At 40.2% G+C, this 15,061-nt stretch overlaps 1 protein-coding gene across 3 annotated transcripts in view; it reads right to left on the bottom strand.

The window, feature by feature from the left end:
• Nucleotides 1-4,986: 4,986 nt before the first annotated feature.
• ATZW10 (centromere/kinetochore protein, putative (ZW10)) overlaps nt 4,987-15,061 on the bottom strand; it is a 37,832-nt gene continuing 27,757 nt past the window's right edge. For all 3 annotated transcript variants that reach the window (XM_077354867.1, XM_077354869.1, XM_077354868.1), the window contains one exon: nt 4,987-5,325. In XM_077354867.1, coding sequence (XP_077210982.1) covers nt 5,239-5,325 — 87 coding nt within the window. In that variant the 3' untranslated portion in view covers nt 4,987-5,238. The remainder of the gene's footprint in view (nt 5,326-15,061) is intronic.

Genomic DNA, 15,061 nt, shown 5'->3' with positions numbered 1-15,061 from the left:
CCCATCTCTACTTACCGGTGAAACTCGGCCTCCAATGTGCTAATTGTACTAATTGTGATTATTCTCCCTCAAAAGCCATACAACATCTACATTATATAGAAATTAGGGAAAGCAAAATATGGAATCAGAAATTAACAGAATAGAAAAAAGGAAATAAGGAAATCCTACTCTAATATGGAAATAACATAAATAAAGAAGACAACCTAAAGTTGGAAAAGTAATTCTAGCATTCCCCCACCCATAATTTTAACCTTGTCCTCAAGGTTGATTATCCTCATCAACGTCGTCCGAATGGCTAGCTGGCTCGATCATCAAAAACTGTTTTTCTCTGCAACGATGACCCTTATGACACTTCGCATCACAGTGCCAACATAGACCCTTAGCCGTTCGGTCCTTGAGTTCCTCTTCCGACAATCGCTTCACATGCATGTTACGACTCGTGGATTCAATGGGACCTTCTTGAAGAAGATCGGGAGGTCGGCCATTAAAGCCTTCATACGAACGTCGACTATCTCTATTTAGTCTTTCCTTCTGCAATCGCGCATAAAAGATAGCCATCGTCATCGTGCGGAGACGATACATCTTGACTTCCCGCCTAATGTCCGTAAGAAGTCCTGCGACAAACATCATATCCAATTGTGGCTCCAATGAGTCTCTGGCTCGGTTTTGAGAGTCCTTCAAAGCGACCTTGATACTCCAAGACAGTTGTTGTTTGCCGTATTTTTGCTAGCTCGTCATGGACATCTTTGTACCCAGATGGTCCAAAATAAACTAATAGACCCTCTACGAATTCCTTCCAAGTAGGAATTCCATGACAAGTTGCTTCAAACCAGTCATATCATTGAGTAGCATCTCCCTCGAGATTGATTGAAGCGATTACAACCCTAAAAACCTCCGTTGTCTGATGGAATAAAAAATAACGCTCCACTCGGGACACCCCGCCAATCGGATCGCTGCCATCCCACCGAGGAAACTCGACTTTAATGGGAAGAAACTTTTTATCCCTATCAATATACATTTCACCACCTCGATTATCATGTTCATTGATTCGACGATCACGAAAGTTTGTAGCGCCTTGCTCAGACTGATCCTTGTGCACAATGGTAGATTCTGACACAAGATTAGGTCTCTCTCGGGTGGCCATCATTGGTGGAGGATTGGGATTCTGCGAGATCATTCTCTAAACATCTTCATTATATTCTCTTCAAGGGATTGGATTCTCGATTCGATCTTTGCCTCAACGGCTTGGATTCGTGCTTTGATGTGCGCTTCTATCCGGACATCCCATCATCCAACTTTGTTTCAAAGGCAAGTTCTTCTGGGGACAACACATTCTTGTTTCATGTAGCCATGGAATAAGCCTTTAAATCCTTGATACCAACCTCGTTCTTTTGACGGCGAGTAAGAGGCATCCACTAGTAAACTGCTCTGATACCGACTTGATAGAAGACTGCTCTATCAGAAAAGAAAATTGGGAAGAAGATTATAGAGAAAAGGGAAAGAATGAGTTAGTTCGAGGAAACTCACACCCCCAATGAGTTAATTCAAGGAAACTCAGCCTCCAATATGCTAATTGCATTAATTGTGATTATTCCTCCCTCAAAAGCCATACGGCATCTACATTGTATAAAAATTAGGGAAAGCAAAATATGGAAACATAAATCAGCAGAATAGAAAATAGGAAAAAAGGAAATCATACTCTAATATGGAAATAACTTAAATAAAGAAGACAACCTAAATTAGGAAAAATAATTCTAACACTCATTTCTTTAATTTTCTTTTTTTCCTTTCTTTTTTTAATTATTTCCTATTTCAGTTGAGGTACCTTACTTAAGTGTGTGCCTGAAATAATTCTTCTGCTTAGTTAAGGTGCATCAGTTCCCATGCTTAAGATAGTAGTTTTAAATTCCATGAGGATCGATAGTCGACCCATTACCCATTTCTTGCACATTCCGACATTGGTCTATAGTGACCATTTCCTACTCACCCATCGAGGCTTAGTCTTATGTTGCCCATTGAGGCTATGATCTATTATGATCAATCTTTTCGCGGCACATCAACAAACCGCATTTTTTTCAGCAATCAGTATCCACAATCATCAACTGAGACTCGACAACAACACCGGGGAATATTCATCATCAAATTTTGGCAACGCGCTTCAAATCAAAGGATAAAAAAAAATTTCCTTTTTATTCTTTATTTTTATCGGTAGGATAATATTTTCTTATGGGGAATTCTAATGGAAAGTTTCATTTGGGAATTTTATTGTAATCAAATGTATGTTGATACGTTAGAGGGGAGATGTTAGAATTTGTTAGATTTAGGAGATTAGATTTGCACCCCGATGAAAAAACTATACAACAAAAAGGTATTATTTTTCAAAAAAAAAAAGGAGATTAGGTTTGATGGGATTTGATTAAGGTGCAAGATTAAACAACTAGGCTAAATGGGGTAATTAGGTTAGATTAGCATGTTTCCATCTTTATATCTTTCCTCAATCAATGATTATATTTCTCGAGCCTACTAAAGTTGGTGGTTCCCATCTGCCGACTGTAAAATTTGCTGTTTTCCGAAAGAAAATAGAAGTATCCTGTAAGGACGAGATGTGAAGATATTTTTTGTCCTTTCGTTATCTATGTTGAATAAAAAAAAATCATAGGAATTCAGCTATGAGATGGGAAGATATTTTTTGCCCTTTCGTTATCTATGTTGACAAAAAAATCAGAGGAACTCAGCCTTTATATGGGTTTTTTAACACTATTTTCAACAACTTTTTTGTCCATGAGAGGAAAATTTTCAACAATTTTTCAGAAAACGAAGATGTCACATGTTTTGGGAGGGTTCTTACAAGCATCATTCTCAAAACTCCCTTTCTTATTCGCATAACATGAGTACAACTAGGGTGCAACTCGGCTCAATTCTTGGGAATTCAGGTTGAGCTTTTTTACTTAAAATTGGGTCCATTTTGGGTTGATTCCTATTATTTTTTAGCAAAAGCTCAACCTGACCCGACCCAAGTTGCACCCCTAACAAATCTATACGCACCGAGATAAAAGGGTCTTTTTTTTATCAGTACTTCAGTAGGACGCCATCTGAATGTTAGAAGTGAAAAGGTGCATAAATATGCACGTGCCACTAAGGTATTTTACAATTTGTTTATTTCAATATTTATTAATGAATTAGTATAACTTTTTAAAAATATTGTTCAATATTACTACGTAATTATTGTTAATTTCAGAAGAAATTTTATATTAGAATAATCAAAAAAATGGCAACATGATCAATTAGTAGAAGAAACAGGGAAAAATTATCTTTGAAAGAACAAATAAACTTCTCTGATTTATTGGAGGAAGAAATAAATGTTGTGGGGTGGCACGGATCGAATGTTTGCCTGAAACTGAGTTTTTCCAGAGGCTCCCTTCTATTCAGCATTCTTCTTGAAAGAAAGAGGATATTTTTTTGCAAGGAGGAGAGAGTGTTTGAGAGGCAGAGAGAGATAAGACTGTAAACGTATCATATATATATCACAAACATAAGCAAATCTGCATCAAGTTTCGAATCTATAAAAAATAAAATCATAATGATAGTTCCAGCAGAACCCAATTCTATCATTTCAGCAACCTATCAACATGCAATTCTCCAATTGCCAGCTTCCACCACCGAACAAGATCTCGCTATCTAGCGGTTTCTAAAAACCAAAGAACAAAAAGCATGATAAAAATCTATAAACCCTATTTCAAAACATCAACAGAACACGCACAACTCTTCCCGAAGCTTTTGATCCATCGGAGAGACTGGGCTCTTAGTAACAATTTTACCTACTAAGATTGATAAAAATAAAATGTAAATCAATTTAGAATAGATATTATACAGTCTATACAGATTTTCTTTTGAAAACCATAGGCACCTGATCAGGATTTCCGACTGAGAAATCAATTTAGAAAAGATATTATACAATACTGTTCTGGCATAGCCAGTTTTTGTACTTGTCGAGCCTACTAAAGTTGGTGGTCCCCCCATCTGCCGACTGTAAAATTTGCTGTTTTCCGAAAGAAAATAGAAGTATCGTGTGAGGACGAGATTTGAAGATATTTTTTGCCCTTTCGTTATCTATGTTGACAAAAAAATCATAGGAAACGCGGTTCTTGTTTGTCTCTACCTTTTATATGACACTATTTTCAACAGCTCTTTTGTCGATGAGAGGAAAATTTGCAAATTTCTCGAATATCCAATTTTTTAGATAACGAAGATGTCACATTTTTTGGGAGTGTTCTTACAAGAGGGATACAGGCATCATTCTCACAGACTCCCTTTCTTATTCGCATAACATGAGTACAAATAATATGGGTGCAATTCGGGTCAATTTTTGGGAGTTCGGGTTGAGCTTTTACCTTAAAATCGGACCGGGATCAGGTTGATTGTTGTTCATTTTTTAGCAAAAGCTCAACCTGACCCGACCCAAGTTGCACCCCTAACAAATCTATACGCACCAAGGTAAAAGGGTCTTTTTATCAGTAGGTCGCCCATCCGAATATTAGAAGTGAAAAGGTACATGATCAATGCAGGCAAAGTGTAAATTAGTCCGGCTCCCCAGTGTAAATTCCTGGCCCCGCCCCTGGAGGCAAGTTTTAGAGTAGTAAAGTGTAAGTGTTCAACTGCATCTAGAGCCTAATGTGCCCTTGTTTTCCGAACCTATACAGGCAAGATATTGCAGTGGCAACATATGGCTACAGAATAACATAAATCTTTAGGATTTTGTTGCTGTGGGTGCTGTCTAGCATGTAAAATGGCATTTTACTCAGCAAATTATAGAATGCAGAAGTTTCTGGTTGAGCCTGAATTCTTTTCATGGCAATTAGGGAAATGAAATGTGGCAAGGAGAGAAATGACCAAAATTTTACCTCGTGTTTTGATGGGGTAGGGCCCACAAATTTTTTACACCTTATGTTCTGATGGCGTGGGTGTCACCATTCTCCACCCAAAACCAGGCTCACTTTTTTACTCATGTATTGAAGGGTGGGGCCCACCATTTTACACCCTTAATGCTAATATATAAATAAGCATGAGAATGCTTGTTTTCCATGTAAATTAAATTCTACCTCTTTTTCTTCTCATTTTACCTTTTCCTTTCCCAGGAATTTACAAAGGGAATCAAAATAAACTAAAAAATATACAGAAGAGAAAAACCAGGGAACTGCAAAATAATGAAGTAACAGCTTTTGGTGCTGAAGATGGCACTCATCCTGAGTTTTCACTTTCTATCCTCCACAAGCATTCCCTTCTCAGAGGTGAATCTGTAAATATTGCTTTGACAAAATTTTGTACCTGCTAACAAAACTAACGTTACAATGAAGATCCGGACAAATGCTCAAAGAAAATATATTAGAATAACATCAATCAATAATAGAAACATATACTGCCACTCTCCATTTTAAACTTCTACCACTGACCATTATACTTCCCATTGAGCCGTAAAAACTAATTCAAGATATTCAAAATAGATGATCCCCATATCAAAAAAGGGAAGAGGGGAATTATCAGATACTCACTATAAGCAACAAGACTAAACCTTTTTTTCACTTTTTTAATCTTCCTGGTCTACAGTTTCCAATTCACCATGAAATTACCTTAAAACTGATCCTCTTCGGCCCCAGACCAGGGTCAGCCTGTAGAACCCCCTTTTTAAAAGTTAGTAGAAGAAAGAAAGAAAGGTTAACAACATTTAACATAATGCTTTTATCTACCTGAATCCCGCCTTTGATCTATGCGTAAACAAATCTAGTGGTTTAACAACTGAGAAATTCATCCCAAAGTCGCAGCCAAGCGCGATGAACAAAAGTGGATTGGATCTCCTCCACATGCTGTTTCTAAACTCCAGTGCTCGCCAACTCGTTGGCTTTGTAGTTTGCGTACCTGTACATATGTGAAAAGCGTGGAAGAATGACCTTGCAACAACCACGAATTTCACAAATGATGGTTGACAACTTTCCAAGGACCCGATACCAAGCCGCTCGCCCAATCTAGGGCGTTAGAAAAACCTCCCTCAACGATCAAGGGGCCGGATAGATGAATGACGAACCAACTAAGGCCCCATAGTAAAGCTCTAGCTTCAGCCTCATTAGACTTGCAAATCGCCGCCAGATTGGAAAATGAGAGTAAAGTGTGACCCTCCACATCCCTAATAAGCCCTCCAATCCCCCTAAATCCCGAATAAGCCCTTCAGATCCCCGTCGGGCCCGGTTTACCTTTTGCATTACCATCAAAGTTGATTCTAAGCCAACCGCTAGGGGGTGGTTACCGATTTGGTGCATGGAAATTTTTAACACTTTTCTCCCAAACTATCGACCACCAATTCCTCAAAATATCGGCCATTGAGTACGGTGCCTAGATATCTTCTGTTTTTGCCCAAGCTATGAGATCTAACTTCACCGTTGATAGGATCCTCCCAAATCTTTTTCTTTATCTTCAAAGATCCTCCCTGTTTCTCTCCTGTCAAAAATGGCACGCGATAGCAAAGGCACTATGATCCAAAGGGATCGGACCGTCTTTCTAAAGAGGCTGCTGGGCCAATATAGCAATGTTCTTGTAATGGAGCTGTGGAAAACTCGAAAGAATCCAAAACTTATGATGCACAGCAAAGGAAAAGGAGAAATGGAAGAGGGCGTAAAGGATTCTTCTGCTGCCTTGCAAAGGACGCAGACTTCGTGTCGCCGGCACTCACCAACCTACAAAAAAAAGGAGCGAACGGAAAACATACCAAAAGTGTCAGGGGACCAGACCCTGTGATCCTAACAAGCTGGGGAACAATATTGGGACTCAAGAAGGGAGAGAAGCTGGGAAGGAATGACTAAGAAGGGAAAGAAGCTGGGAAGGAATGACTATCTCGTGGTCCTTGAGGTCCCTTATAATTTTAATGATCCAATTTACCTCACCACTCCCTTTCTCTATCCATATAGTCACACTCTTGCCTCTCTCAGGCGCTAAAGGTCGGGGAAAGCATGGCATAAATGGGAATCAACTATCCATACATCTATCCAGAACCGAGTTCCCTCCCCTCCACTTACAGTCTTACACAAGGCTCAAAGAAACATATGGAGACGCCAATAGACTTCCATGCTCCCAAACCTTTGCCTACGCAGGGGTTCCACACTCCAATCCCTCCAACCCCGCCCATATTTGTTGCCGAAAATGTTGTGCCATGGAGCCTCCTTACCATAAGGCCAGCCAGAGCCATTTCCCTAGAAGGCATATATTACTCATCTTGATTTTACCAATGCCGAACCTTCCTTGAGGCTTCAACTTACAAACCTTCTTCTATCTCGCAAGATGTTCCAACTGGCTTTTGACCTCCCTTCCTTCACATAAAAATTTCTATGCAATCACTATACATTCGGCCATCTTAGACGAAACTTTGTAGAGAGATAAATAATACAGCGGCATATTCACCGTGGCTGCCTTAATTAGGGTGATCCCCCCGATTAAAAAAAGTGATAGATATTGCCTCTTCCAAGTTGCTAGGTTCTTATCAATTCTTTTTAGCACCGTGACCCATAAATAGGCTATGGGATTCCATGACCCAAAGGTAAACCAAGGTAAGTTATTGGCAGTTTTCTTTGCACCTACAACCGAGAATGGAGGAATGTTGTACTTCCAACAACTTCTCCATAATAAACCCAGATAGCAACTCTTTGAAAAGTTGATTTTCAAGCCAGATGCCATTATGAAAAGGTAGGGAGAAAGTGGGTCTCCATGTCTGATGCCCCTTCAGCTCCCGTAAAAACCCACTGCAGCTCCACTACCCAAGATGGAAAACGGTGTTGTAGATAAACTTTCCTTGATCCAAGACCTCCATAGAATCCCAAACGCCATTCTTTCCCGAACAAAGAAAAAAAAAACAGCCAATCCAAGTGGTCGTAAGACTCTTCCATTCAATTTTGCCTAGTATTCCTCTCTTGTGGTTGTGGATGCTAGAGTCAATGACTTTGTTTGCTATAAGAATACTGTTCAAAATCTGCATGCCCTTGATGATTTCGCCCATGACTTCTTTGGCTCTCCTGGCGAGAGTGTACATATTTTGTGCACCAAAATGATCGGTCTAAAGTCTCTCAATTCAATGGCCCCCTCCTTTTTTGGTATAAGGGCAATGAATGTCGTATTCATTTTCTTCACCAATTTCCACCTCTTGTGGAATTCAGCCATGAACGCTAGGATGTCTCCTTTAACGGTCTCTCAATATCTCTTGAAGAAGGCGATAGGAAAGCCGCCGGGTCCCAGGGCTTTATCTTAGGCCGTGACTGACTCTTACCTCTTGCTCTTCAAAAACTCTCTCAAGCCAATCGGATTGGCTTCGCCTTAAGCACTTAAAGTTTAGACCCTCTAGTCGTGGTCTCCTATTAAACTTCTGCAAGTACTGTGAAGAGAAGAATTGGACAATTTTATCCTTGATGCAGTCCTTGTCATCTATCATATCCTCTCAGAAAGAAAATGATTTAATCATTTGATGAGTCATTTGCGAAACAAAATAACTGACGGAAGATACAAAGGTAAATGACCTGCACATGTTATCTCATCGAGGATCCCTGCCATTCGACAAAAAAGCAAGAAAAAAAGAAAACGAACGAAAAAAGAATAAGACACACACTATCATCTGACAGAAATAGGAAACCATACACAAGTTTGAGTGTTGTAACTGGAATTCGTTGAGTGATAACCTATGTCACAAATATCTCCGATATTTTCAAAATATCGTGTTTTTTATCGCGACATTTTGATAAAACGACAAAATCCCGAACTAATCCCGAGATTTTCAAAATATAGCGATATTTTCATTTTTATCATAAAATATCCCAATAATATCGTGAAATTATCCCGATATTTTTACGATATTTTTATTTTATATTTTTTTCCTTTAATTTAATAATTTTATATTTTTAAAAAATAATTTATTTTTACCGTTTTTTTCCCGACATAAACACGAAAAACATAAAAAAAAAAATAATATATCCCGAGATTTTCCCTTGCGGAGAAATTCCCAAGAAGGACATTTGTGACATAGGTGATAACAAGGAAAACAAGATCATTTCCAATGAAATTATATGGACACAAAAACCACTAAACAAAAGCATTCACAGAGAAATATTATTTTGAACAAAAGGCCCAAATCGAAATAAGTAACTCAAAAGGACATTATTAGGCATCCGCTAGAGATTTTTGCAGAAGCACTTCTCTCTACAGAGAAGCATACAAGTATAACTTGCAAGGATAACATATAGTTAAGGATCACACTTTATAGTTCTTAAAACTCCCCTTTGGTTCACCACACCCCAACCAGATGCCATACATTCTCTAGACCGCACAGGATCCAGTGTGCCTCATGCCTTCAAATGTACGTTTCAAAATCTTGCGAAAACTTTGAGTGCCATTTTTTTCCCTTTTTGACATCACCACCCTATTACCAAAAGGTTATACATTACTTCCCAGCATCTAGTGGGCACTACCTAAAAACCATCATTGTCATATCTTTTTCTTTTTTTTCTCTTTCAATGGTCATCATTGTCATATCTGTGCCTACAAATTATCACACATTATCATAAATTGTCATAACCAAGTTTGCCAACCTTTGTGGTGAATGAAGCCTTGTAGGCCCACTATTGATGTTAGCATGATATTTTGAACACCTTCTGGCATACTTTTGGATCTCGATCGATCCTATCCCCAGCCTTTGTGATGAATGAAGCCTTGTGGGCCCACTATTGATGTTAGCATGATATTTCGAACACCTTCGGGCATACTTTTGGATCTCTCAATCGATCCTATCTAATCATATTTTCTGAAGTATGGGCTTGTTCATGAAGATTGCCTGCATCAGTTCCACTTGGGTTTGAGAAAAATAGTCCTCAAGTTTGTATCTTCGAAAATTTTAAGTAATAATGCCGTGAATCAGTCAACGTTGCGTCAACAATTCATTGTCTATCTTGAATTTTCTTTCAAGCTTTGCTTTGATACCATATAACGAAAAACCCACTTTTTTCACTTATTTTCAACCATAAGAAATGTCTACCATCATTCTTGAAAAGAAACCCAAATTTCTTTAATTAGATTGATAAATTTTTAAATCGTATCAAATTCATCCTTAAAAATCAAAATTCATGTAGGGCATGGAATTTCCTTGAATACCATTTTTTTCCGAAATCGTGCTCGATTCAAGAACAATTTCTACTTCAATGGAAATATTCTAAAAAATAGCATATGAAATCAAGTTTAGCTTCATTCTTTTATTTGTATCCATTCCATCTTCTAGATTTTCAGCTCCATCACTATCATATATATAACCTACAGGTAGAGCTCATCATGTTTCCCAATGTTTTCTGGGACCAAATCTTCCCATATTTTCAGAAATGGCACTATAGTTGAGAATAGATGTTGATTGAGTATCAACCATTTAATCCAATGAATGGTCAATTCCCGATTTTACAGTCACGATCTTTTGCATGTTAAGAGGATTGAAACCCTCTTCTTTACAAGATTTAGGATTAAAGTCTTCATTAAAAAAATTGTGATTTTTCGTCATCCTTAACAAAAGAATATGTGCTTTTATTTTTTGTTATTCAAAAGAAAAGAAAATGTGATTTTCTTTCTCCTATGTGGTGCATCTCAAACATCTTGTCACGGACCTAGGGCTGTTCAATCGGTTATAACTGAACCGAATAAGCCGATTTGGACTAACCGGAAAATTTTCGGTTAGCCAAAATCCATAATCGAAACCGAAACCGAAATTTCCTTGAACCGAATCTAACCGAACCGAAATAAACATTTCGGTTCATCGGTTAGTTCGGTTATAACCGAATTATGGAAAATAGACAATCAAAGCTCAAACACCATCTAAAATTAGGGCAGTGAGATAGTTAAATCAATCACCCTTGAGGAAAAAATCATCAAAACCCTAATAATAGAGAATCAGAAATCAATGATTACCTTGGCCGTAGGATTTGCAATTTCAATCTATGGAACTTTCTTATATTCATAGCCACAGGCTACAACAGTGAGAAGTGGGAAGAAATATGGTGGTCATTAGAAAAGATAGTGGAGGATTGGGCGTGGTCGCGGTCACCTCCGTCAGCCGTAGGGTCTCCGGTCGGAGAGCTTGAGGTCATCGGAGTGCTCGATTTGGAGAGGTGGAGGTCACTGGTCGCGGTCGCCGGAGAAGGACAAGCTGGCGGCGGTTGCAAAACCCTAACCCTAAATGCAAAAGCCTTAAAACGGAAAAGAGACTAAGAGAGGACGAAAAAAATGACCGTGGTAATGAATTAATAGTATATATAATATATATCTACTCTTTATTTTATTCTGGACAACCCTTTCATATTTTTTCAGTAGACTTTTATCTAGTGGGGGCTGTCCCTAGTAAAAAACAAGGGGTGGGTTTAACCAAGTACAACTTTTGCTTCTTCGGTTATTCGGTTCAACCGAGATTAATTTAGTTTCAAACCGAGACCGAAACCGAAAACCGAATTTGGTTTGGTTTCAAAACCGAAACCGAACCGATGGAGAACTTAACCGAAACCGATCTGATAATTCGGTTCGGTCGGTTAATTCGGTTTTGACCGAGTAATGAACACCCCTACATGGACCCCAAGCAATATGTAACATGCATCCAACTAGACGACATCACAACACAATTCCTCTTTGTACTTGGTTCCAATAGAAAATATAATTAAGCAACTCACCTCCTTCATAAACCATACTATCTTGTATGGTTGAGGATGCTTTTATTCTTTCAATTGCAATTTGTTTTTTTTTTTTTTGAAAGATGACAGTTTTCATTAATATTGAAATACCATTCGGGCCCAGTAGTCCCATCCTGCTTTTACAAGTATTAGTTGGCTACCAGGCATGTACAAAGTGTTACAAAAATATACTGCCTTCCAAAAGGATCGAGGCCAATTACAAATAAGATACTACTTCAAAGTCTTCCCTATTAGCCCCCGCCTTAGCTACAGAGTCGGCCATCTCATTTGCCGATCGTTCTGCGGTGTTTGAGGTTTGGATTAATTACGCGCATCAGATCCAGTATCTCCGCAAAAGAATCCTGCAATCTCCAAGGACCCTTTGCTGATTCAGAGGCCTAAGCTACCACATTTGAGGAATCGCCTTCCACTATGAGGGGGCGTTGATCATGTTCGAATGCCCACCGCAGGCCAAAAAAGGTAAGGCTTTAACCTATGCCTCATTAGGGTCACACATACCACATGGTCCCGAGTACGTCATAATAATCATCCCAGAGGAACTGCCTTCCCGAGGTTACCCAGTGAACTTCCGTCAAAGTTAAGTTTCAACCATCCCGTTGGTGGACTCATCCATTTAGGCTTGGGCTTGGTTCTTATGGTTCTGTCCCATATTACCGACCACCAGTTCCTTATCAGGTCTCCCATCCCGCAAGATGTTTATTTATTTGCCTTTGTCTAGGAGACCAATTCCACCTTGATATCGGAGGCAACACGGGCAGCAGTTCTACTCTTCTCTTGAAAGATACGTCTATTGCGCTCTTTCCAAATGTTCCATACTATTGCGTAGGGAGTTTTTGCCCAGAGGTATCTACCCATGTCTCCAAATGGCCCTGAGCGCCAACCAGAGAGAAGGGAGCTAATAGATTGAGGGCAAACCTAAGACAACCCAAAAACTCCAATTGCTTGTATCCATAGGTAGTAAGCAAAAGGGCAATGCAACATCAGATGATCCAAAGTTTCCTCATCTAGATGGCAGAGAACACACACATGCTTGCCAGACTGAAATGTCTTTTCTTTAGACGATCACATGTGTTGATTTTCCGGTGTATCAAGGTCCATCCAAATGCCACCACCCTCGGTGGGGCTAGGGATTTCCAAATACGCCTCATCGGAGACTGATGACCGGCATTTAACAACGTAAAGAAAGATTTGGCAGTGAAATCCCCATTAGATGTCGGAATCCAAATCATTTCATTCTCCTTATATTGCGAACAATATGTCGGTTCTATAAGCAGGAGAAGTCTCTGAAGGTCTTGAATTTCATCATCCTTAAGGTTTCGACGTAACCGGATGTCCCAGAATCCTCTACCACCCTGTCCTTCTCTTACTAGGTAGTTTACAACTGTAGCTTCAGGGGACGAGGCAATGCTGAATAACCTTGGGAATTCCAAGCATAGCTTTGATTGACCACACCAGAGATCCATCCAAAATCTAACATTGGTACCCTGCCCAACTTCGTAACGGATTGCTTGATCGAATTCTTCTTTAACAGAGCAGATAGATTTCCATGAACCTGATCCCTTCCCTCCCGATGGCTTTTTGATGCTCCAATCCCCCCATTCAGAGGCGTATTTCAGCCCTGTGAGCCAATGCCATAGAGCGGAGTTCTCACTACCAAACCTCCAAAGCCACTTGCCAATTAACGAATTGTTCCGCAATCTAATCTTACTATACCCAGGCCCCCATTTGCCTTAGATTGTGTGACTTTGTCCCAACTTATTAGATGCCTTACATTCTTTAAGGAACCATTTCCTGCCCATAAGAAATTTCTTTGTAGTCTTTCAATTGTCAAATCAACCTTGACCGGGATTTTGTACAAGGACACGAATATGTGACAGGGATGCTTTCAATTGCAATGTGTCCACTATCTGTATCCTTCAAAACGATGTTTTCATTGGATCATCCATCCATAATGAGGTTACATAGTTTTACTCATAAAGTACACCTTGTTCAGAAGATGTTAGATAGCAGTCACGTGTTTTCATCGATGAACTTTGGAGTTGATTGCGATGTCTTCTGAAAATACTCTCCACTTTGATCATGGTAAGAGAATAATTTGGTATATGATCTTGCAGTTATCATGGAACTCGAGTACTCTTACGTTACTCATAAGTCCTGCTCGAACAAATCAATCATCAAGAAGCTCTTCCTTGATCCCTGTTGGGGGTAAAATTAAAAGTTGATGGCAAATAAGTCATTTCCTGTGAAAGAGCCCTCCATCTCATGTTATAAAGGAAGCTAGGGCTTTTGCCCAAGGGAGGGCCAAACCTTACATCTCAGGCTTCTCGCTTTCTCTTTGGTTCCATTTTTTCAAACCCTTAAAGCTACGCTCTCACTGGAAGACCCTAGCGGGAGGAACTTTCACTCTCTCCTCTCTCCTCTCTCCTCTCTCTTTGTTCTCTGCTCCTAGTAGCGGAACCGGCCTTCATCAATAGTGGAGTTGCGGCCTCTCCATCTCTTGCTCCTCCCATCCTTGCCAGAAAACCCTCCGCTCCACAGAAATCCAACAAGGGGAGCGGGGGCAGGACTTGCAGATCACTGTCCCCTCCGCTCTTATTCGCCCCCCACATCACACCACAGATTTCTAGACTCTGACCGTTTCTCCGAATTCACTCACTCATCCCTCTTCATGCAATAGGGTACCTCCACCATCCGATGGCAGAGGAGCCACAAAAATCCTACTCACAGCTTCCACTGAGATAAAGGTACTTGGCCGACCGAGTACAGGGCATCGCGGACCGCCCTGCTTCGCAGAACCAAGAGCCAGACCTCCGGCACCAAGATCAATGACGAAGTGTAGTCGAGCGACATCGTCACCACCTTGGGAATTCGTCTCCATCATCCGTCAGGTTGCCATCATCTGCCAACCCACTGGCGCACATCACCCCAAGGACTGTACCACATGCCTCTTTGCTTGCCAGCTCACTAACATGCACCGCTTCCCAGGGAACATGTCACATCAGTTACCTGCCACTCCCGGCAGCCATACCACGCCCAAAAGCGCACAATAACCTTCATCCCTTAGCATTCGTACTGCGCCAGTTGTCGATGCCCTATCTCCAGCGATATACACGACGCCTTGGCGCCGTCACATCGCCCCTTGAAATACAGACCTCTGTATACGAAAGGGAACCGCTCACTCCAAACGTCAAGTAACGCACTACTTTGCAATGCTAAGTTCTCATTCTGTTGGCCTCCTATCTGACTTGAGTGTCGAAGGGTTCCCCCGGAGGTCCACCTCCTGGGGTCCCTAACCTTTTGTCTGTGAGCGCAGG

This window comes from Tasmannia lanceolata, unplaced genomic scaffold (genome assembly GCF_043159265.1).
Source record: "Tasmannia lanceolata isolate RefF3 unplaced genomic scaffold, GAP_Taslan_0.1 ptg000015l, whole genome shotgun sequence".
Lineage (NCBI taxonomy): Eukaryota > Viridiplantae > Streptophyta > Magnoliopsida > Canellales > Winteraceae > Tasmannia > Tasmannia lanceolata.
The sequence above is the reverse complement of the archived record's forward strand: the minus strand, read 5'-3'. Positions and strand labels throughout refer to the sequence as shown.